This window comes from Anser anser (genome assembly GCF_964211835.1).
Source record: "Anser anser genome assembly, chromosome: 10".
Classification (NCBI taxonomy): domain Eukaryota; kingdom Metazoa; phylum Chordata; class Aves; order Anseriformes; family Anatidae; genus Anser; species Anser anser.
Window position 1 is genome coordinate 130,101 of NC_139730.1, and position 24,941 is coordinate 155,041.

Here is a 24,941-nt window from a genome sequence, read left to right on the forward strand (position 1 = left end):
TCTCTGTAAATGAAACAACTGCAATAGCAATTTGAGGTAAATTGAGAGGATAGAAGGAATGGATTTTAAGAATTTCCCTCAGCTGAGCAAGGCACATAAATCCAGATAGAACAGGAGATCCAGTAGCTACCACAAGAGATTGAACATTTATTTTATGATAAAAGTTCAGCAGATAAAACTATATACAGTAATCCATGCACACTGTCCAATTACACAAACATTTAAAATCTGATTAAAACAAGTCTGCACAACAGTGGGACAGCAGGGCAAAGTTTTAGTTTAGTGGGGGACATAGTCATGTTTATATTTCGGATGCTTGTTGTAGCCTACTCTCTCCCCAGAAATAAGGCTCTGGATCACCCACTCCTGCGAGACAACAGGCAGACGTAATGCTTCTGCACACTTCAAGACAACAGCTGGGCAGGAAAAGTCAGTCACCACCACATCATAAACACCCAAAGCAATATCTGCACAGGAGGAAAGAGGCATCGGTCAGGCTAAATAAAAGAAAAAGGATCTTTCCTTTCAGCAGCAGATCAGTGTGTTTCACTGCTATGGATTTCTCTACCACCCAGTCTCTCTCATTCCTAGCCCATGAATTCTCTTTGTTAGAAGACATGCTTTATAGCAAATCTGACCTTGCAGGTACATTTGCTCTAGTCCAGACAGAAATTAACAGAAAACTAGTAGCCAAGATTACAGGCAGGAGTAGATAACTATGAGTCCTGACCTGCGGCTGCATTTACTAAGGCCTACATCCCATATGGAGAGGAAAAGACAGTTGGGTATGTACACAGGAATTCAGAAGGACATGGAAACTCAATTTTAGTGGCCTGGGGAAGGCCCAGGAGCAATTCTTGACTAAGTTTCCCCTTTTAACATAAGCTGGAGGCTGATGGTTTGTATCCTGAATTGCTGCAGCATATCTTTTCACTGGAAGGTAGATCTCAATCAAGCAGACAGCTAGTGTCAGCATTTTGCCTTCTTTTATAGACATCCTTGCAAGCCATCCTAAAGGTTTTAAGACCATACTAGAGACCACAGTGGCACAGGATTCCCAACTACTAGGCCTGAGAAAGCCATTGAGTACCTTTGTTGTGAGCATTTGAATAATGCTGTCTAACCGATGTTGCTCCCCCTGTCATAAGGATTTCAGACCACAGATCCAGGAAGTTCTGCTGCTGGTCTGACACCAGGAGAACCTTCAGGTTATGAAATGGATTTTCTCGGGGGTGCCTGTGGAAGAAAGGTAATTGCAGATTGCTACAAATACCTGATAATCTGAGATTTTATTTGAAGACCATTATCTACTTCCCCTTGTCACCTTACTGGCTTTCATATTAGTTTTCTGAATATCTTGTATACAGTGACCTGCCCTCTTACCACCACCCCAAAACACCTGGAACAATTCTCTATTTATAGGTAATAAAACCAGAGCTAGACCACACTGGCAATGTCCACGGCAGCCTAAATTCAGAGTTGGGCTAGCTTCCTCCTTGATCCTGAATCACCTTTCCTGTGCATGTCCAAAACACCTCCACTTTGACAGGGCTGAGCAAGATGGCATCAGTCTCCTGCCCAAAAGCCTACAGGGATTTGAAAACTGCTTTTGTCTGTTCCTCGCCTTACCTGAGAAGTTTGACCTGACAACTGTTCTCTTAGAACAGACCTTCTGGATTAAATTCTACAGAAAATACAGAACCTGACTTCAAAATGTGCCAGCTCTCCTTTATCCATTTCTGAGCAATTAGAGAGGTCAGCCAAGTGCGTGGGAAATCTTGCCCGATTCCATCTTCCTTAAGAGGAGACTGAAATCTTTCTTCCCAGGAGACTTTTTTGTGCACATGGCAGCCACCTTGGCATTAGAGGTAAATCTAAGGAAAGAGGTGGAAATGCTGTTTCTATCTGGAAGGGAAAACGTGGGGAGCAGTACTAGGGACACCTTCAGAACCTGCAGTATTCGAGAGCCTCCCAAGCATAACGCTTCTCTCTCCTTACTTAAATCCTCAGCCTGTGCACTCAGATCGTGGTTATTACTTATGGCACTTACCATTCTAGCAATTTTTGCTCCTGGAGGCTATAACCAGCTGGCAAAAGGTAATTCCGGTAATTTTGAAGCTGGTTAGCATGACAGCTATCATGGACCCAGATATGAGACACACAAGGGATTCCTCTGGCAAGGCACAGTAAGTATTTCCGAGTTCGACAGTGTTGGTCCGCAATTAAAAGACACTGATATGCTGCATTACACTTCAGGGGAGATAGAAAAGACATGTAAACTGGAGACAAAGTGCTTGGAAAAAAAGAGCTGTTGAAGTTATCTTACTGCTGAACACTAAGGAAGAAAACAATCAAAACCCTGCTTTCACAGCTGTATTGTGAGAAAAGCAAATTAGATAAACAGATTCTGAGATCAGAAGTACCTATAATAATCACCTATTCCAAGCTATGTAGTACAGGCAAAAACTACCTAGTAAATTTTGTATAACTCTGTCTGCCGCTTCAGATAAAGGAGGAGATTCATCATTTAAATTGTTACTCTAAGTCAGTAGAGAAGACTGCGTCTTCGGGCAATGTGCTCCAAGAACAGTTTACCTTTTTTATTAAAAAATGGAACCTTATTTTCTGACTTGAGAAAAAGTATGTATATAATAAAAAAAACCCTACCATCTTCCTCAAAGTCTGCACAATGTTGTTCTGGCTTTGCCTGCTATTTTATGTTCTCCACATAAAACTACAGGAAAAGACTTGTTCTGGGAGCCATCATTACTTGTAATTTCATCATCACTACATCATACAAAGCTTCGATACAGGTGTGCCCACATTATTCACGCCTACGTATTTCACATATTATCTAATCTGATCCATCTGCATACCAGATCCCTCCTTCACAAAGAAGTTTGCTGCCTCCACAGGGCTTCAGGGATGCTACTAGGAAGCGTCTGAGCATAATACAGCCTTCAGACTATTACCCTCTCCTTTTTCAAGTGGGTACCAACAACACAGCAACAGGAAGCCTGAGGTCTATCAAGAGGGACTTCAGGGTCCTGGGGAGAAAACTAAAGGACTCAGGAGCACAGATCATGTTTTCCTCAATCTTCCCGTAATAACAGGGAAAGACGGGAAAAGAAAGGTAAGTCCAGGTCATCAATGCTTGGCTCCAAGACTAGTGCCTCTGCAAGAATTTTGGGATTTATAATCATGGAAGAGTCTTCAAGAATAGAGGTTTGCTGGGGCCTGGTGGGACCCACCTGTCTTGTTGAGGGAAATGTTTCTTGGCCCATAGCCTAGTGAGACTGATTGAGAGGGCTTTGAACTAGGATCAGTGCAGGAGGGGGATACCATTAGGAGCACTGAAGTTAAGCCAATGGATGGTGGGTGTAGCACTGTCTCATGGCGGCAAGGCTAACAGGAGCATCTGTGCTGCTCCAGAGAGCACATCTGATATGCTTGTATACCAATGCAAGCAGTATGAAGAACAAACAAGACAAGCTGGAAGCTTCTGCCCTTTCCCAGAGCTATGATGTATCTGGTATTAGTGAGATTTGGCAGGACAAGACCCACAGCTGGAGTGCTGGGATGGAGGGCTATCAGAAGTTCAGGAAGGATAGGCAGGACAGGCGAGGTAGAGGTGTTCTGCTGTATGTAAGGGAGAGATGAGACTATATGGCCATTGCCATTGGGGATGATGCCATAGAGAGCCTCTGAATGAGAATTAAGGAGACAGATAGCAAGGATGCCATTGTGGGTTTCTACTATCGACCACCTACCCAGGACAATGGCACAGATGAACTACTCTATAGGCAATTTGGTGAGATTTCTGGATCAGTTGCCCTCATCCTTATGGGACACTCCAGTTTCCTAGACATAAACTGGGTATATCACACCACCACAACAAGCAAGCCTGGGAAATTCCTAAAGCATCTTGAAAGTAACTTCCTGTCACAAGTACTGAGGTTGCCAACTCAGAAAAGTGCACTCCTAGATCTGTTTGAAATTAGAGATCCAAAGTCTTCTCATATATAAGCTAGCTGTTGACTAACTAATCATTCTTCAGATGGGAGGGAATACTTTCATCTGATTCTTGAGGCCTGGTCAGATTCTGACAAAATTGTTTTTCATCATATAAGTAGTTTACCAGTTGTAAATCCGTTGCTTTTCAGTTTCAACTGCTCTGTCTCCCATACCGTACTGTAACAGGAGCTATTCTGCACATCCCATTTTACTTGACTCCTATTTAAACTATGCAACATTTCTCACGGAGACAACACTGAAAAATGCTGAACTGTCTCTAGTTGCCCAAATCCCCCAGGAAATGCCCTAGAATTATTACCATTAAATTACAATGCACTGTATTACATCGGAAGTATAAGTTGCTCTTTCCTATGAGAACTGTGCTTAATATACTGATGGTAAATTTACCTGTTATTCATCAGAAGTACCAAAAGAGAGGAAGATGAAAAAAGGGGAGATGGCTCTATAGGAGCCTTCCTGTATATCCAGTTCATCTCTTCAGCTTACTTTTACAAAGCCAAACACTGACACTGAAGAAACACTTGTATGCACGGAAAAGGGTAAATGATGCTTAGCTTCCCCACCATCTATCTTGCCTAAAAGAATTCAGTTTTTCATCATTCTACTGAAAAACATTGTAGACGGTGCTGCTCTTCAGGAGGGACTCAACAGGCTGGAAAAATGGCCTGACAGGAATCTCATTAAATTTGACAAAGGGAAATGTTAAGTACCACACCCAGGTAGGAGTAACTCCATTATTAGTACGTGCTGGGGACTGATCAAGTGAAAAGTAGCTTTGCAGAGCAGGACCTGGGGTTCTGGTGGAAGACAAGATGAATATGAGCCAGCAGAGTGTCTTTGCAGCAAGCCAACCAGCATCCTTGTCTGCGTTAGGAAAAACATTAAAGCAGGTCAAGGTTGGTAATCCTGCTGCTCTATGCAGCACTGGTGAGACCACATCTGCAGAACTGCATTCAGTCCTAGGTTCCACAGTACAAGAAAAGACATGGACAACCTCGAGCAGACCCAGCCAAGAGCCATTAAGATGATCTAGATTTGGAGCATCTGATATACAAGAAGAGGCTGAGAGAACTGGGCGCATTTGGCTCAAGAGGAGATGGCTTAGGTGGTCTTACCAGAGCATATTAATAACTGACAGGAGGGTGTACAGAAGATGAAGCCAAACTATGCTTCGTGGTATCCACTAAAAGGACAAGAAGATACAAACCTAAATACAAGATTTTTTTTCTTTAATTGGGGGTGGTCAAACACTACAATAAGTTGCCCTGTCAGGCTGTGGAGTCTCCACCTTCAGAGATACTCAAAAACCAACTGGACAATGTCCTGAGCAACTTACTCAAGTTGATCCTGTTTTGAGCAGGGGGAGTGGACTAGACAATCTATAGAAATTCCTTCCAATCTCAATTATTCTGTGACTATCATCCTAAACTAATACACAAGTCCTTACCTGGGTTTCATTAAAGTCTTCCAAGATATAGCCAGCTCCTGCTCGCAGCTGTTGTGCTATATAATGTTTGTTGTATGGAGTCATATCTAAAAATTCTAGAACAGAAATAGAAGGTTAAATTTTTGGGTATAACCTGTCCGTGTCCATACCCTCCTCAGTCTTCACAACTCTCATCCATTCTAATAAGGGATCCCTTCCCCCTTCTCCCAAGTACATCTACAAAAATCCTCAGAGGAGTCCAAAAAAAGGACAGCAGGGAAGGAAGCGCAAGGATGGCCTAATTAGCTAAGTGAGCACTTGGTGGCTTTCTTCATGCCGCAGTTCACTGCATGAAACATGACTTTAGCGAAGGCAAACTGCAGCAATCCATTCATGCTTTCAAGTCCTATATTTCTCAGCACTATCCCTTTTCTTAAAACCTTCCTTCTTATATTACACTAGTGATATATTCAGAGTCTGCTTATCTTTCTGTCATACCTTTCTTAACTTGCTGAACAGCCTTATAATCACCACTGATGTTTGCTACATTTCAGGTTGTAAATTCTCTAAGAGACTGACAGTTAGCTCCTTTCTGCAAAGGATTAACAAGCAAAAGGGAAAAACACTCACATCAATGCCTAATCAGACAAAATCCAGCCCTTTTCCTAAAGCAACAGCATTCCACTTGGAAATGTAATGGGTAAGGTTCGCCTCACCTTCTTCTTCTTCACTACTCCCTGCAGGACCATCTGATGTCTTCTGGCGATTGACCAATTTGTCACCGGGTGTTGCCATGGTGAGAAGAAAGGCATAACCCAAAAAGAGTGTCTTATTGTGGGGCAATGGTCCATGATGGTCCTCCAGAACTGGGGGATCTACAGTGTCTACACCTTCACAGGTGCTCACAAACTCTCCTGCCCTCACAGCCCCTGTGGGGAGATGGAAGCACCATGAGTCTCACAAGTCAGGTTCAACACAAAGACCTGTGGAATGATTTGGGATGTGTTCAATTTCAGTTGTTTTACTGGAGAAGAAAGGAAGGCAAGACTTCGTTATGATTACGCTAGGATAGGTTGGCATCTTTTACCCGTATGGCTGCAAAGAATCTTCAAATCAAAACCCTAGTGACTAATAGAACAATGTTTGACAGTTTGTCAATACCCTGAAACAAAGGGACCCTTCACAGCATTAACTGTGAAGGCATATTAGGACTGACTAAACAGGTAAGAAAGAAGAGAGGCATTAAGGTCAGAACAACATGCTGTAAAGAACACTTCTAAAAGGCAGAACTGAAAACATGTCAGATAAATACTCAGACTGTGCTAAAAATATCTCTGGCTACTGAATGCATCCAGGGATAATCTATCTCAAATCCTACAGGGCAAATAAGCAAAAAGTAAGTAAGATGCTTGTGTGAAGTGGAAAGACCAATTACAGAAATATCAAGGAGGGGGAAAAAAAAAAAGGCTGATAAAGTTTAAGAACAGAAAACAATGTTCTCACCAGGCTTTATTGTTGCTGACTTGCGGCCACGTTTAGCTGGGGATCTCTCTTCTTCAGAAGCAACAAGCTTCCTCTTACCAGACAGCACACCTGGTGGGATGCGTGGACTCTCCAGCCCTTTACGAGTGGGAGTTGTGCTACTGCTGGAAGTGCTGGGAGAGCCAAGGTTACTACGTCGCTTCCGTTTCCCCTCCACAAGATTATCTGTAATATAGTATGCAGAGATTAACAACTGATTTTCATAGAATATTCGAGTTGGAAGGGACCCACAAGGATCACTGAGTCCAACTCCTGGGTCCACAAAAGACCACCCCAAAATAATATTAATTAAAAAAAAAAAAAATCAGAGCATGCATCTGAGAGCATTGTCCGAACGCTTCTTGGACTCCTGCTGTCACCTACCCCTACCTATTTGTCCAGAGATGGCTACACTCAACAGTATCTAGAAGGTACATACTACCACCCTTAGACAGAGCAAAACAGCAGAGAGGAAAAAACAAAAACAAACAAAAAAACCATTCTCGCTTGCATGTCTCTTTTCTCAAGCCCAGTACTCTTCCAGTCTCTTTTCCACCCAGCATAGCTGAACAGTTTATATGACAGCAGCCACCTCACCTACCAAGCGTAACTGAGTACAGTAAACACCACTACCCTGGAAGCAGGTTGCTCTCCACAAGCCAGTCAATACCACTAGGTTTCTGAGCAAGAGATAAAAACAGGAAAAGGGTCTCAAAGATCTCATTATAGAGTATAGACCAAAGGAACATGACAGATTTTGTTTTGTGCTCAGTTTCGTATCTGTACCCACCTGGTCACTTGCCTTCAGTTTTAAAACACCTTTTTTTACATTAAAGATTTTGTCCATTAGACATATGTCCTCTGGCCATAGCCAGAGGAATGGGCTTGCTCTGTTTCAGATCAATAGACAACAAAACACTACGATCGACAATCACAAACACTTGATTCACAACAGGAAAGGCTACAATTGTAAAACTAAGTACTGCCGTAACAAAATGCAAGCTGCAAAGAAGTAATGGGCATCAGGCTCTCGAAAACCTTGGCCAGGCTCAGTCATAGGCTCACCCACATGCCATAGGACAGGTGTTAAGAGACTGAAGGGATCAAAAAGGAAAATGGCAAGAAATAATATTCAACAAACATGCTGTCACCAGAAAGCTTAATAAGTTATTTGCACGTGTGATAGAGAGGAACGTAGGGATAATGGAAGAAGGATGAATTAATAAGGTAATCCAGTGCTTAGCAAGTCATAGCAAGGAATTCAAGTCTGGAATTGCTAAATTACAAACAGCTGCACGTAATCTGTTGCCTAAAAATCACCTCCATAAAAAGGTACACACTATAGTACTAATGAAACATTTTCTTAACACCTCCAGCATAATCCAGAGAACTACAAAATGGTAGCTTTGTGTTTTTTGGTTTTTTGTGTTTTTTTTTTTTTTTTTTTTTTTTTTTTTTTTTTGTACCAGCAAATTCACTGAAATGATAATAAGGATCTGGTAGATTCATGAAGAAGTGAGCTGGTGGGAAACAAAAACTTATTTGTATTTATCATCTTGAATACATTAGCATTCTTTCAAAGAATCAATGAGAATATGGATGATGATTGATCTGCATGAGTGACTGGAGTTGTTGTTTTTAAATAAAATGTATGTGTGTGTACATATATATATATATATATGATCTTACCAAAAGCTTCTCTATAACTTAAAGTTACTAAAGCAAACAGGAGCAATGTCCTCTCATGTATTAATAACTGGTCATCACAAAGGATGATCACTGGGCAAGAATACATGGAACAAAGTTACTTATATAGCAGTTCAAGTATTTGTGTTCGGGCATATACTGCTCAACATGTTAATAAGATATTTGGAAAGGAGAGTGAATTGTGAGATAAAGTCTACTGATGATACAAAATTACTTAATGCTTTTCCAAACTAAAACTGACTACAATGAGCCACACCGACTGTGCCACTACAACTCTGTTTTAATGCGTCAGACAAAATTCAGGTCTGCTGCTAACTGATAAAAACAATGGTCCAGAAGCAGCCTCTGATCCAAAAGATTCAACAGACTTGACTACTGAAAGGCTGTATTAGACCAAAGATCAAATCCAAACTTGTTTTCCCTGCGTGATCTCCCCTAAGATACATAAAAAAGCTGCTGTTTGAGGCTGTACACAGGGTTACAGGGTTAGATGGATCTTGATCTGGCTCAGCGCAATTTGTAGGTAGTTGTCAATGAACTCCACGAACATGTGAGGAGCGGCTGAAGTTACTTGGTTTGCTCAGCATGAAGAAAACAATACTGAGGGGAGACCTCATCATGGTTTACAGCTTCCTCACGAGGAGGAACAGAGGGGAAGGCACTGATTTCTCTCTGGTGACCAGCAAAACGACCCGAGGAAACGGCTTGAAGCTGCAACGGGCAGTTCAGGCTGGTTATCACAAAAAGGTTCTTCACTGAGAGGGTGGTCTAGCAGTGGAACAGGCTCCCCAGGGAAGTGGTCACAGCACTGAGCCTACTGGCGTTCAACAAGCGTTTGGACAACGCTCTCAGGCACACGGTTTGATTTTCTGCATGGTCCTTTGGGGACCCAGGAGTTGGACTCGATGATCCTTGTGGGTCCCTTCCAACTTGGGATATTCTATGAACTCTGAAAACATTTTTGAATATCCGGAAAGATCTAAAACATAGGTAATTGGGATCAGGAAGCAGAAACATCTCAAAGGCACAAGATGTGTAACAGCATAGCTCCAGAAGAAAAACAGGAGCACTTCAAACTACATAGAGTCAGCAGCTCAACAGCACCTCCCCTTACCGAGACTGATGTCAGCTGCCTTCGTCAGGGGGGTGACAGGTTCGTAAGGGCCTAGCCCAAACTGCTCCCGGAGCTTATTTCCTTGTTCCAAAGACAGGATAACAGCCATTCGTTTGTACCACTTCCTCTGGCCTTCCTTTTCAATGCAATAATATAGCTCTCCAGACTCTTTCCGGTGTCCTTTCACTACGCCTGATAAGACAGCAAATGACACCTGTTAACTGCACCTAGGCTTCCCATCCTCCTGAACAAACACCCATCTTCCATTGGATTCAGCAACTCAAGAGAACCCAAGAACTGACCTCAAGCACTGCTCTTACCTGCACTGAAGTACTCATCCTCTGAGAGTGCAGTCACCTCAGTTTCCAGTGGGATAGGGTCACACAGTAAAATATCTTTTCCTAGCACATCACATTCATACCCATCATCAAAAAGCAGCTTGTACTTCCCTGCGCCAACATCTTGGGTTATCATTCCAGAATAGAAGTACCCATTTGAAGACCACTTTGCTACAACCCTGAGGCCCACAAAGCTGCTCCCAGAGGATGAGTCTGCACAGTCTGAAGGACCAGTCACCACTTGCAATGGGATTTCTGGAGAGTCACTTCGACGTAAGGCACAGAAGCCAGAAGTGTCAGATTTCTCCCCTCCGTCTGGCTGGCGAACTGCACGAACAAATGATTTCTCCTCAGGTGATGCTGTAGTTGAGAGATCCTCTACACCTGGAATTCCAGCTAAATCTCTGTAGGAAAGACAAAAGCAGACCCAGAAGGATCAGTAAAAACAGTTACTAAACAAAGAATACTTAAGACAGATTCTTGCTGCTGCTACATGCTATCACCAAAAACTAGCTCCTGAAATACTTAACTCTCCGTGTTCTCTGTCACACTAATACAGCAGGCCCCCCTTCTCTTCCTTGACAATATTAAAATTACAGACGGCTTTTTCCAGGGTACCTTGTTGCAGTTGTTCGAGATGGTGGGCGGCCTCTTCTTCCTCGCCCACGAGGTGTAACAGGTGCTCTGCCACCCTGACGAGTACCAAGCACAGAGTCCTCCTCTTCCTCACACAGAAGTGCTCCTGTCTGGCTAACTCTGAGAGGAGATGCTGGCTGACCAGATCCTTTCCTAGGACTAGAGAATTCATGAGTTCAGTTAACCATTCTGAAAAGAGTTATCACCTCACTATATCACTCCATTTTCCCTGTGATCTGACAACTGGACAAGAACTTTGCCTCATCCTTCCTAAACTGCTAAGACCTAAAGCAAAGTTATGCATCACAAGGAAACAACCATTACTCCTTCAGGAAGAAAAGATGGGAAAGCAAAGACTGTTCCTTATTTCTGTTCATCAAGACAGATCCTTCCCTGAAATTTCTTGGTTTGGGGTCTACCTTGCTTCACATTTCACCCAAGCCAGCTGTTGACTTCTGCAAAATACCTTCTCTTCCATTCTCGAGGCTCTGCACGTACCTTAGTTTTCCTAAGATGCCTCGGCCAAGGGGTAAAACAAACTCTCCAGTTTCTGCACCACACATTTTCCCTTTGACAGCTCCAGTTCCTCGTGCTGAGCTGCTGCTGTGTGTTGCAGAGTGACCACTGCTTGCTCCACTGGATGTGCGGTGGAGGCTTGAGGCTTTAGATGAGAAGGAGCTGACATCGCCAAGGTCCCCTGAGGTCAGTGATGAGCCCACTGCTGTTCTAGAGGAGGATGTGTCAGTCTCACACTCCTGGCACTCCACTACAGGCTCCTCAGTTTCCTTAGAAGAAAAAAGAGGCCACTTCAAAGGTGATGAACTTACTAGATGGAAGCTACATTGTAGAAACACCAGACACAAACAAGTTGAGAACACATTCATGAAATTGAAGACAGCTATGCAGATTGAGTCTGGACTAACCAATGGTAGACAGCAGCTCTCTCCCTATAGGCCTGTACCTGTGCTCCATACGAAGAAGTCACATTAAGAAATCAGTCACCAAGACAGAGCTTGGATGGCTTTGATTTCAAAGCCAGAAATCAGCCTGGCTTTGAATGATTTCCACCCTTTTAGAGTGTAAGAGTGCAACAACTACATGAGACACTATCAGCCTTTGGTTACTAATAATACAAGATCAAAATCAGATGGCTGGTCATTTGGAGCAATTCAAGTTTTATGGATATATAACCGTTTGTGAACACAATACTGGTATCAAATGCTGGTAGATAAATTGGAAATGGTTATATGATTACGATTACATAGCCTATGAAAACACATTTAAGAAAATCTAATTCTCTATTTTAATATTACAATAAGCAATTTTGTGTGTAGTGTCAAGCGTGAGAGCATAAGTAACCGAACTAATTTATCCCTTTGTGCCATTACTCATTGTAACAACACAGTTAGCACAAGACACTTATGTTATTTACCTGCATAGCAGAATAGCAGTAATGTGTTACTGCTAGCAGGCTGATATGTTTACCGTATATATCGTATCAGCATTTGTTGACTACCCTTTGAGTTTCCCTAAAGATTTTCCAATAAAGGAATGGATTGTACAGCAATACAAGCATAGTAAAAATAGGCTTATTTTTTTTATTTCAAGATGCTTTTTGGAGATCTCTTACAGAATCTGGTCGACATGACTCAAAACCCCGTGGACCACAGGTGAAAGATAACGCTGAACTGCAAGACAGGCTGAACAGTCTTACACAGTTCAATTTTACAGGTAGAAATGATTTTTGCTGACTAATAGAATTTCTGCCCATTCTGAAATCTCTGCTTTGTCAAAACCCCAATAATTTTACAATAGTGAGAAGCATATTATAAAGTCTTTTGTCCATTTTTGTTTCGCAAAGAAGTGTGTCTTCAGAAGGCAGTAACAGGAATGAAATACACCAGCAACAAACACACAGCTTTCAATGTGCACTAAATGGTCTACATGTTCACTCATTGAAAAAAAAACTTGTCATCACAGCACACTGGTTTGCTCACTCAACTCGTTTTCTGCAGCCACAACACAATTTATTTTTTCAGCCAACATATTAGTATATTTAGCCCTGAAAACAGGAACTTACCTCAACTACCTTTCGTTCCACCTCTGCGCCATTTATGTAGTAAACATCTGTGATAACACGGGTAACAACAGTGCGCACCTCTCGAACAGTTCGCATGTGGCGACGCTGAACCTGGCCTCTGGGTGGGTGAAGAAGGTTAAATTCCTCCTCTCCCTGTATAAACAAGACAAAGTAAAATGAAAACAAACCACAACCAGAAGCAAATAATTTCTGTGTACAGTCATCTCTGCAGTACAGTTTTTTCTAATCACATTTGAGTACTGCGGTAGGGAACCTTTCAGTATCTTGCTGCAAATTAGATGCAACAACATGAAAGACCCTGAACAAGGGAAAATTGAACACATTTTGCTCACTTGTTGAGGGGCAGAGGAAGGGAAATCACAGCAGTCCAAGGAGGAAACACCAAACTGGCTTAGTATAGCTTCTGATATTCATTCAGTGGGCTCTCAGATCACATAACTATCACACAGTGGATTTATGGCCCTCTAACCTATTTCCCAGAGGATGCACAGTTCTTATTTCAAGTCTACAAAAGATCATTATTCTAGTCTTTATATTCAGAAGAAATATGCAAGCTGTAACTTCAAAGCAGTGATTTTTCTTGAGTCTGCAGCAAACTTTCTGAAATACTAGTTCAAAGTTAATTCATCTTGTTAGAATGTTTAACTAGAGGAGCTCTCCCCTGATGCGTTTATCCATTGTCACTGGATGGAGCAGCAGAATAAGCTGCCAGTTCACTGGTGCAAATAGGAGGCATCAAAGCATTCTTTCCAGATTTCATACAACTTCCTCCTCCATCCAAAAAAATTTTTTTTTTTTTTAATAGCATTAACTACGTCTGGACACACACAGACAGACACAAAATCACTTGCCATATTTTCTCAGAAAATATCAGGACATTTACTTCCCAAACTTACTCTGTCCACTGAGTACTGCAGTACCTTAGCAGCTGTCTACAGTTGATAAAGGAAAGCTTATGACATTTACATTTTGAAGAGGTCTCTTGGCTTTTTTTGACAGAGAAATTACTGTTAGTGAATTTATTGGCTGAAGGGATACTTCACTGTTCTAAAGCAGTAAAATTAAATACACGCAGCCTTCATCCCACCTGACTGTGCAGAGAGTCTGTGTCTTCTCCAGATGCATTCACAAGCTTTTCCCCACTCTCCTCAGTTTGGATGTTTGCATCTTGTCGACCAGGTCTTTGCCCAGACATACTGGTTCCCACATCCACTCGCCTACAGATTGCTTCTGCTGTTTGTGTTGCTACTGTAGCAGTTGTTGGGGTAAAATGACAGTCTGATGTAGTTTGAATCCCTTTATTATTAGTATTTGCCTGCTTCTCTTGGCTTTCATTAATTGCAACAGCTTTACTTGGTTTCTTCTGTATTCTTGTCCCTTGTTCCATCTGAGTGCTTACAGTACCATTCTCCACAGACTCCCTCTCCTCTGCACAAGAAGGTTGTTGATGGCAGCCCTGCTGCATCCTCTGAGGAATCAGGAGCTGTCTACCACTGTCATCTGCTCTGTGTTGCCGGCACTGCTGACCACTGGGATTTTTACATAATTCATCATCTTCTTCTGTGCCAGGAAAACTGAATAGATTCCCCCTGCAAACCAGTTATATATAGGTCAAAATTATTGATTAAAAAAGCAGGAAGGCCAATATTCTGCTACTCAGGTGAAAGCACTATTCAAAAAATAGCAATGCAGTTATTCAATTGCTTCTTAAGGTTGCAAAGAACTCGGTGTGTTTTCAAATTGTAAAACATTTCTCAACATCTCTCAAGTGATCCATGTGGTGGCAGGAAGAATTGCTGACACCTATAGAAAACTAGGAGCTTTTGCAAACACTAATAAAGCAATGTATGCTCCAAACAACAAGCACCACCTATGCAAAATGCTTCTCAAAGTCATGCCGTCTTGAAGTTCCTACAGTCTGCTTCAGCACTCCATTGACCTGAAAGAGGTAATCACACCTAGCAAGAAGAGGCAGGAGCGTAAACACAAATGCTGTCTAACACTTTCACTAAGATTTCTCTTCCCTGTCAATAACCTTATCAGGTATTATATGGGACTGTATACTGAATCTTACTAGAAGTACACATTTATCCTCCCTCATACCTGAGAGACTTTGAGGAGTCACTGTCTTCCATTCTGTCTGTATACTGCTCAGCACTGGAAGCTCCTGGTCATCACAGTCTATAGTATAACCATTCAATACTCTTGCAATATAAATTACTTTTTCTTCATAGGTCAAAACTTCACTGCCCCCATCAAAAGACAGAATTTCAAAACCCGCCTGGATGTCATCCTGTGCAACGTGCTCTAGGTGTCCCTGCTTGGTATGGGGTTGGACACCTTGTACTCTCCAGGGTTCCCTTCCAACCTCAACCATTCTGTGATTACCATGTGAGATACAGACATACAGTACTTAATATATTAATTTCATTGTGTCCAACCTTTTAAGTCACCCAAAGACAATGACTCAGTGTAGTTTCTTTAATTCTTAATGTTAAAAATGCACACGTGTGTAAATCCAAAATCTAACCAGGACTGGCACTCAAAGACTGTAAGTAGTTACCTAAATGGAGAAGCTGAAAGGTCATGGCCTCTGGCCTCATCCTCTCGCCGAACTTCACAGACACGACTGAACACAGATGATGCTTTCTGGGAGCTAGCAATGCAGATTTAAAAAAAAAAAAGCATTAGGGATTGCGAAAATACAGCATAATGAGAGAGTTTTCTACCCCCCTGGGAAAACAACTACTGGCATTAAAATCGAGTTTGCTGACCTATGCAACCAGAGAACGAGTGAGATGGTCAGACACTCGAAGATCAAAAAACGACCTGCAATTATATAAGCACTTCTATTATTTCTGCAGACGCTCTCACAGCCAAGAGCAATTTAGCAATTCCAGAAAACTTAGGGTAAAAAACTGCAGCACCATCAGGAGTTTCACCATCGCTACTTCTTGCAGCCACTGGGGAACACCATTAGATCATTTATGGCTTATTTAAAATCTTCATGACAGAGCAAAATTATTGGGAAAGACTTGTAAAGCAGACTCTGAGAGATCAAGTTCAATCTGCACCTACAAAGGCAACCCAACCTCAGTCAGTGAGGACTGACTGCCATTCATCCTCAGCACTGAGGCATATTTACCATCCAGCATCTAATTCTGCGACAAGAGGTACTGAGTTTATTTCGAAGTTTTCTCACTGCTTCAAACCATTATACTTCACTCAGACCACTATAGATAGTGTCTTCTGACTCAGATTCTTATTAGTACTTACAAATCGTACAGTCTAAAAGATACAATCAAGCAACACTAGGCGCTGTGGAAATACAGTACATGATAACAAGCCTGTTTCCAAAACTTTTTTTTCTTACATATGTGATAAGATAGGTACATACAGATGAAAAGATCAAGGAAGTAACTTGCATTTTGGTCAACGCATTAAACTGTGATCTCAATCCAACAGCAACTTTGTTATGTTTCTATCAGCCTCATATCAAACAGAATTTTCTTTCAGAACTCCTCAGAGCTGAGATTATTTGCAGAAAATTGCACAATAACAAAGAAAACCACATTTGAAATTTCAGAGGTTGATAGGGCAGACCTGCATTCTGGACTGCACAAGACATGAATTTCTGCTCTGACTATAATCAGGAAGAGGTAAAACGCTGATGTTAGTAGGAAAGCACAAAGCCTACAGCAGAACAGCAGGTGGGAAACCTGCTGTTTTGGACCCACCTTGCACCCATGTCTACTCACTTAAAACCTGATGCAAGAACTAAAGAGTTAATGTTGTTGCTGCCTTTAAAAGAGTTCCCTGCTTCTATGTCTCATTTTAACTTTTATTCCCCCTTCCACTGGTAATGAGCAGAAAAAGGATCCAACCAGACCTCTGTGTTGACTCTGCACAGCAACAAGCCCAGTTACCTGGCAGCAGCAGAAGATCCATTTTTCCTGTCACTGGCTGTAGGCTCTGAAACAAGAGGGGAGGGAAGGACGATTTCAGTGTCACAGTCTCTCCTATCCTTCCTAGCACCCCACACCCAGCGAGCTGAGAGGTTGAGTAATGTCAGACAAAGGGTCCCCAGGCCTCCCCACCCAACTTATCACCACAGGCCTGAGCCTGTATACATATGCAAGTTTTAGGCTATTAGACTGAACGTCACTGTTCTGATTAAAATGCTATCAAACTTGCTCATTCAGATCATACTTTCAGTATCTTTTCCTTCCTTAACATAAGGAAACTCTTTTTCTGTCCAGGGACATTGCAAATGTACATCACAATTTTCAGTCTGCTGGAAGTATCTTTCCCCTACAACAGAGGCCTCTCTTCTCACTGCCCAAGAAGAAAAACTACGAGATTTCAGAGACCGTCTCAGGGAATGCCACGGAGAGGTTCTAAGTCAGGGCTGAGGTCTAGTACAACCTGTACATTCCGAGGTTTCAGTCTCTTACTTTCCAAGCAGAACCGCAGGGATTCCTCACTCCCATCATTCACAGGGGTAACAAGGTTCATTTGCAGAGAGAGTTTTGCATCAGCTTCAGGAACTACACGAGAATCACCTTTCTCACACACTTCTGACACATCTGCTGATACCACTGCACTTTCCATGGTGACATTGTTGGTACCCATTGTACCCTCAGCTGTAACATCACTAGTTGCTATAGTGCTGTCTGGACAACTATCAGCCACTGAAAATAAGAAAACAAAGAAGTAAAAATGGAAGTAGCCATTGTGGTTCCCACTGCTGTGGTTCAGGGCCTGGTTTGGTTTTGAAAACGCGTCACTGCATGCATTATTAGTGATAGTGCAGTAGTGGAAATTCCTATCTGGTCATCCTGGAGTTCTGAAAGCATCAAAGTTTTTTAGCACAAGCATCATCCGTAGCTTACGATGAGAGCAGAATGATTTACTATTTACCAGAAATATACGCTTCCTTTTCTCCAACACATCCAAGCTGTTACTTTGTGAACCCAGCAGAGAAAGTCTTGCAAAAAGATGAATATTGGGAACAACCTTCTTTTAGTTTAAGTGCTTTCACTACTCAAAGGGGTCTTTTGCATTCTTTAATGGAGTTATATATGGGAATACAATGAAGGAAGATGTGTTCCGTACAACCCCATACTCAGGTAGCAAACATCTTCATTAGAGACCAAGGAAAGAACAACGAGGGATGAGCCCTCCTCATACAGCAGCAATGTTTTTTGCCAAGACAGGTTTGAGTTATCCTATGACCCTGCATCTAGAATAAAAAGTTCCAAACTGAAGAGAACCATTCAGGTCAAACTCACCAATTGGTGTGCTGTGTCTTCTAGGTCCCATTTTAAGCTGGCCAGTAAGAGGTGGTGTTATGCTGGTCAAGGGCTGAATGATATCACCCTCCTTTGGCAAAGTAAAATGAAACGGAGTTCCTAAAAGACAGGGAGAGCCAGGATTAGTAATTTCAGGAGCGTACTCCAGTCCAAGTACAAAAAGCAAAAGATCACTGTGGTGTGGAAACGAGGAAAAGCATAACCCTGGTGCTATCCTGTACAAAAACTTCCTGAACAGTTAGTGGACTCAGGACTGCTGCTCTAACTGATCTTCCTCACTTTTCATGTGGAAAGTCTCTCTCGGTCAAAGTCTGGACTGTGGTCTACTTTGACACAATTGTCTCCAGAAGCTAGATGAAAGTGAGACTAAACATCCTCATGTGAAAAGGACTTCTGCAGAATGCAGGTTTTCTTGAGAAGTGCTCAGGATTTTGCACAGAGAACAGAAACAAGGCCAGAAACAAAAATGAAAGTCAGGACACAACTGTACTGGCAGAGCTATGGGTTGCCTGAATTAATAACCTAACCTTGCACAGAACGGTGTATTATCATCATGGGTAACGGAAGAGCAACTGATGTCATCTACCTGGACTTGTGCAAAGCATTTGATACCGTCCTGCATGACGTTCTTGTCTCTAAATTGGAAAGACGTTGATGTGATGGATGGACCACTTGGTGGGTAAGAAATTGGCTGGGTGGTTGCACTCAAATAATTGCATTCAATGACTTGATGTCCAAGCGGAGACCAGTGATGAGCAGTGTTCCTCAGGGGTCGGTACCGGGACAGGTGCTGTTTAACATCTTTGTCAGCAACATGGACAGTGAGATCAAGTGCACCCTCAGCAAGTTTGCAGATGACACCAAGCTGAGTGGTGCAGTCGACACACTGGAGGGAAGGGATGCCTTCCAGAGGGGCCTGGACAGGCTGGAGAAGTGGGCTCATGTGAAGCTGATGCAATTCAACAAGGCCAAGTGCAAGGTCCTACACCTGAGTCGGGGCAATCCCAAGCACAAATATAGGCTGGGTGGAAAACAGATTGAGAGCAGCCCTGAGGAGAAGGACTTGGGGCATTGGTTGATGAGAGACTAAACACAAGCTGGCAGTGCGCACTTGCAGCCCAGAAAGCCAACTGTATCCTGGGCTGCATCAAAAGAAGTGTAGCTAGCAGGTTGAGGAAAGTGATTTTCACCCTCTGCTCTGCTCTTGCGAGACCTCGTGTTTAGCTATGGGGTCCCCAGCCTAAGGAAGACATAGACCTTTTAGAATAGGTCCAGAGGAGGGCCACGAGGATGATCAGAGGGGCTGGAACACCTCCCCTGTGAAGACAGCTGAGAGAGTTGGGGTTGTTTAGTCTACAGAAGAGAAAGCTCCAGGGAGACCTTATACCAGCCTTCCAGTACTTAAAGGCGGCCTGCAGGAAAGATGGGGAGGGACTTTTTATCAGGGCGTGTAGCGATAGGACAAGGGACGACAGTTTTAAACTAAGAGAACGTAGATTTAGATTAGACGACAGTTTTAAACTAAGAGAACGTAGATTTAGATTAGACATCAGGAAGAAATTCTTCACTATGAGTGTGGTGAGGCACTGGAATAGATTGCCCAGAGACGCTGTGGATACCCCATCCCTGAAAGTGCTGAAGGCCACGTTGGATGAGGTTCTGAGCAACCTGATCTACTGGAAGGTGTCCCTGCCCATGGCAGGGGTTTAGAATTACATGAGCTTTAACGTCCTTTCCAACCCAAACCACCATATGATTAGCCTTGGGTAAACGGTCAGCAGATATACCCCACTTGGACATAGTCCTGTGGAACCTGCTCAAGGTGATCTCACTTGAGCAGTGGGTTGGACCAGAAGACCTGCAGAAGTCAACCACAGCCGTTCTGTGAGTCAGATATCTACCTATGAGCTTGAATATATAGCAGCAGTCAATGAACAGTTAGACCATAACATCGGAAACTTGCCAGAGTAAACTTTTAAGGGAAATAACAGAGATTGCAGTTTTATAACCAGCTGACAGCTGCCACCAGAAGGACGTTAATACGCAAGCATCAGTCTTTACAAATTACATGGAATTTTTAAATAAGATTAAAAGAATAACAATTTCCCCCCCACATTATGGTGATAATTGGTTTTCATCATCTTTATTCCTAACCTTCGTTTTCCCAAAACATTGCTCAAACAATGCAAGTCACATTGTAACTTCTAATTTTAATAGGCATGTATTAAAAAATAACAAAACTAAACAGTATTGGAAATTTTCTAGTAAAGGTTTCAAGAGCTAGCACCAGATACTCACACACAACTTTTAGTTATAGCCAGACGTAGTGCATCATTCTGCAGTTACACAAGATGCTAACATATAATATACACAACCACTTTGGGGGAAATGATGCCATAAATACATGACGAAGACATAATCCACTCACAGGGGAGAGAGAAAAAAAAAGGAAAAAAGCCAGTAAAAAGTTATTTACTGTCTTTTTGGAAACTCATCTTCACCATCAGCTGCTATACCGTCACAGGTTTTGACGATATGGTTCAGCAACTGCAATATCCTTAAGATCATCCTAGGGACTCCAGCATGTTTTTGCAGTGGGCAGGTATTTCGCAGCACAATGATACTCATACTTTGTGGTACACTGCATATCAAAAGGCCAGTTACCATTCCTCTCAAATAGCTTATGAATGCCTGACCGAAAAAAATGCGTAATATGCCTGAAAGCTTGATTACTTTCACCTAACTGTACCAACCATTCAAACAATGAAAGGTTACATTTCTCTAAAATCTTCTCCTATATCCTTAAGACCATCATCCTATAACATTTGCTTTTATCTTTCAACATCAAAAGATCTGGTCTTTCTTTGGCTCACTTTGCTTCTCTCAAGTTTGCTAATGCTAAGGTATAAAAAATTTCTTAGATAACTTTCACAGGGAGAGTTGGATGTTTTACAGCACAGTGCAAATAGCAACTACCAGCATAGCACAAAACTACACCCTTAGAAGGAGACAATCGATTCTTCCAACTGTGCATCAAGCTACGCGAAGCAGATTTATCTTCTTCTCTTGTAGATGAAAATGTAAGTCTCGCTCCCTTTTCTACATACGCTGATGCTTCTTGCACACTACTACTGCATAGATAGCCAGCCTGAAGCTCTCCAGCAGCACGTGCACAGCCCCCTTTACTCTACTTCTTCTCCCTACCCATCACTTCTACAAGGGATGTGGTGCATACCATGGCTCGCAGCCACATGAAGATTTACACATAACACTATCAGTGGATGGCCATTTTGTCTTCTGTGCACACATCTCCCCAAGGGCTCTTGCAGATCATGCTATAGGATATTTTCAAAAGAAGAAAGCAGAGAGGAAAGACCACTATGTGGAAGACCTAGGAACATTTTACTATCTAAGCAGCTACTAAAACTAGAGCAATGAATTACATTCAAACTGGTATAGTGTGGGGGAGGCAGGGCCAAAAGAAACCCACAACCAACAGAAACCATGACTTACATTTAAGAACTTCAGCTTTCTCTTTCAAAAAGCCATCTCTTACCTCTGCTCTTAACTCACTAGTGCTGCTAGACAGGACAAAAACTTGACAACAGTGTTCTCTGTTGGTATTTTATACCTACCTGTGATACATCAAAAAGGACTCCATTAGCAAATAAGAAAGAAGTGTATGTACTTCTAGAGGCCTTCCAGGTCATCCCTTTTCTCCCTGTACTCTATCATATTCCATCCTATAAGTGTTTTTTTTTTTGTAGAATAACTGAACAGTTCACTTAAGCTCATTCAAGGCAACTTCATAAACAGGAGGACGTGCCCCTACCCACCTCACCATTGGTTTCTAGTCCTGCTTCTTGGACTCTTCAAGATCCTTCTAGTCCTCACCCAAAGTTTGTGCATACTGATGTATGCTTCATTATCTGCTGATTAGCCTCCTGTTGGAAATAACTGTTGTGAGAACAAACCTGCTTTAAGAGAAGTCGGATGATGCTTTAAAGCTCTTCATACCTTAGTCCCTGAGTGATGGCAAGAAAAAAATATTACGATGCATACTTTTCCATTGTACTTCAGGAGTCTGAAGGCAGCAGGCAGAACATCTCAAAAGCCTGAACTCTCTCCTAACATAGAGCAATCCTATGTGATCTCAAGGGACATGGACCTGGCTAAGAGCGAAGTCAGGACCCTGAACTTTAGAAGAGCGAACTTCCACCTTTTCAAAGAATTAGTAGATGAGATCCCATGGGACACGGACGGCCCTTAGGGACGGAGGATCTGATCAGAGCTGGCAACTCTTTAAGGATATTTTCCGTAGGGTGCAAGAGCTCTCTATTCCCATACACAATAAATCAAGCGTGGAAGGTAGGAAACCAGCATGGTTGAACAAGGACCTTCTGGCCAAACCTAGGCAAAAGAAGGAAATGCAGAGAGGGTGGAAACAGGGCCATGTGTCCTGGGAAGAGTACAGAAATGCTGTCTGGATGTGCAGGGATGGGATCAGGAAAGCCAATGCACTGACAGAAGTAAACTTGGCGAGGGATGCAAAGAATAGCAAAAAGGGGTTCTACAGCTACATTGGAGCAAAAAAAAAAAAAAAAAAGACTAAGGAAAGAGTGTTGCCTCTGACAAATGAAGATAGCAAACCGGTAACAACAGACGTGGAGAATGCTGAGGTATTGAACAACTTCTTTGCCTCGGTCTTCACTAGTGGTCAAGCTTCCCACGTCTCTTGCGTCTCCGAACCTCTACATGGGGGTTGAGGGAGCAGAGTCGCTCCAACTGTAAGTAAAGAGCAAATTTGGGACCTCCTGATGCAACTTAACTGCAAGTCTATTGGGCCTGATAACATGGATAGCAGGGTCCTGAGGGAACTGGCTGATGGAGTCACCTAGTCACTCTCCATCATATTTGAAAAATCATGGTAGTCAGGAAAAAGGGAAACATCACCCCCATTTTTAAAAAGGGTAAAAAGAAAGACCCAGGGAACTACAAACCACTGAGCCTCACCTCTGTGCCTGACAAGATCATGGAACATTGCCTCCTGGAGGCAATGTTAAGGCACATGCAAGAGAAGGAGGAACTTTCAAGGCCCCTTCCAATCCCAAATAATCTGCGATTCTGTACTGGAGCTGATATCATGGATAGTACAAGTCTTGTATTGTCAGGGCAAATAGTAAACAGTGTGTGTCAGATATCAAGTAATCATATGTAATTAACTGCTGCAAGCCAAGATCACGGAACGGATCTTCCTGGAGGCAGCGTTAAGGCGCATGCAAGACAAGGAGGTGATCTGAGACAGCCAGCACAGTGTCACCAAGGGCAAATCATGCCTGACCAATCTGGTGGCCCTCTACGATGGAGTGACTGCATCAGTTGACAAGGGAAGACCGACCAATGTCATCTACCTGGACTTCTGTAAGGCTTTTGACACAGTCCCACGTGACATCCTAATCTGTAAATTGGAAAGATATGGTTTTGAAGGGTGGACCATCCGGCGGATAAGGAATTGGCTTGATGGTCATACCCAGGGAGTAGTGGTCAATGGTTCTACGGCCAGGTGGAGGCTGGTGATGAGCAGTACCCCTCAGGGGTCTGTCTTGGGACCGGTGCTTTTCAAGGTCTTCATCAAGGACATGACGATGGGATCAAGCGCACCCTCAACAAGTTTGCAGGTGACACCAAGCTGAGTGGTGCAGTTGGTACGACAGAAAGAAGAGATGCCATCCAAAGGGATCTGGACAGGCTGGAGAAGTGGGCCCACCACGTGAACCGGGTGAGGTTCAACAAGTCAAGCGCAAGGTGCTGCACCTAGGTCGGGGCAATCCCCGAGAGAGACTCGGAGAAACTCGGAGAACTCATTGAGAGCAGCTCTGAGGGGTTGACTTGGGGGTTCTGGAGGACGGAAGGCTTGACATGAGCCAGCAGCGTGTGCTTGCAGCCCAGAAGGCCAACTGTGTCCTGGGCTGCATCAAGAAAGGTGTGACCAGCAGGTCGAGGGAGGTGGCTGTCCTCTGCTCTGCCCTCGTGAGGCCCCACCTGGAATACTGCACCCAGGTTTGGGGACCCCAGCACAAGAAAGATGGGGACCTGTTAGAGCGAGTCCAGAGGAGGGCCACAAAGATGATCAGAGAGCTGGAGCACCTCTCCTATGAAGAAGGGCTGAGAGAGCTGGGGCTGTTCAGCCTGCAGAAGAGAAGGCTCAGGCGAGACTTCCCTGTGGCCTTTCAGTGCTTAAAGGGGTCTTACAAAAAAGATAGAGGAGGACTCTTTACTCAAGTACCTAACAATAGGATAAGGGGGAATGGTCTTAAACTAAAAGAGGATAGATTTAGATTAGACATTAGGAGGAAATTCTTCGCTGTAAAGGTAGTGAGGGCACTGGAACAAGTTGCCCAGAGAGGTTGTGGATGCCCCATCCCTGAAAGTGTTCAAGGCCAGGCAGGATGAGGCCTTGGCCAACCCGATCTAGTGGGTGGCATCCTTGCCTATGGCAGGGAGGTTGAAACTAGATGATCTTTAATGTTCCTTCCAACCCAAGCCGTTCTAATATTCTATGATTATTATTTAGTGTAAAATAAATACGCAAAATACAACCACAAGCATTAATTTTCAAGTTCATTTTCTCCAAACATGGCACATTTTACAGCTCTCTTTGGAATGTAAATCAAGCTAAGTGTGATGTCTTTAAGTTGTATTTAGATTTATCTAAGAAAAAATGTTTTAAGTATGATATACAAGAGAAATA

The 24,941-nt window shown here is 42.9% G+C and overlaps 1 protein-coding gene across 4 annotated transcripts in view; it reads right to left on the reverse strand.

Moving 5' to 3' along the window:
• Positions 1-118: 118 nt before the first annotated feature.
• TP53BP1 (tumor protein p53 binding protein 1) overlaps positions 119-24,941 on the reverse strand; it is a 49,116-nt gene continuing 24,293 nt past the window's right edge. For all 4 annotated transcript variants that reach the window (XM_083850192.1, XM_083850191.1, XM_083850189.1 and 1 more), the window contains 16 exons: positions 18,170-18,289; positions 17,333-17,569; positions 16,805-16,850; positions 15,442-15,534; positions 13,966-14,467; positions 12,858-13,010; positions 11,276-11,562; positions 10,760-10,936; positions 10,124-10,545; positions 9,804-9,995; positions 6,965-7,168; positions 6,178-6,390; positions 5,483-5,577; positions 2,051-2,250; positions 1,091-1,236; positions 119-467 (listed from right to left, as the gene is read on the reverse strand). In XM_083850192.1, the coding sequence (XP_083706318.1) occupies positions 280-467; positions 1,091-1,236; positions 2,051-2,250; positions 5,483-5,577; positions 6,178-6,390; positions 6,965-7,168; positions 9,804-9,995; positions 10,124-10,545; positions 10,760-10,936; positions 11,276-11,562; positions 12,858-13,010; positions 13,966-14,467; positions 15,442-15,534; positions 16,805-16,850; positions 17,333-17,569; positions 18,170-18,289 (3,275 nt within the window). In that variant the 3' untranslated portion in view covers positions 119-279. The remainder of the gene's footprint in view (positions 468-1,090; positions 1,237-2,050; positions 2,251-5,482; positions 5,578-6,177; positions 6,391-6,964; positions 7,169-9,803; positions 9,996-10,123; positions 10,546-10,759; positions 10,937-11,275; positions 11,563-12,857; positions 13,011-13,965; positions 14,468-15,441; positions 15,535-16,804; positions 16,851-17,332; positions 17,570-18,169; positions 18,290-24,941) is intronic.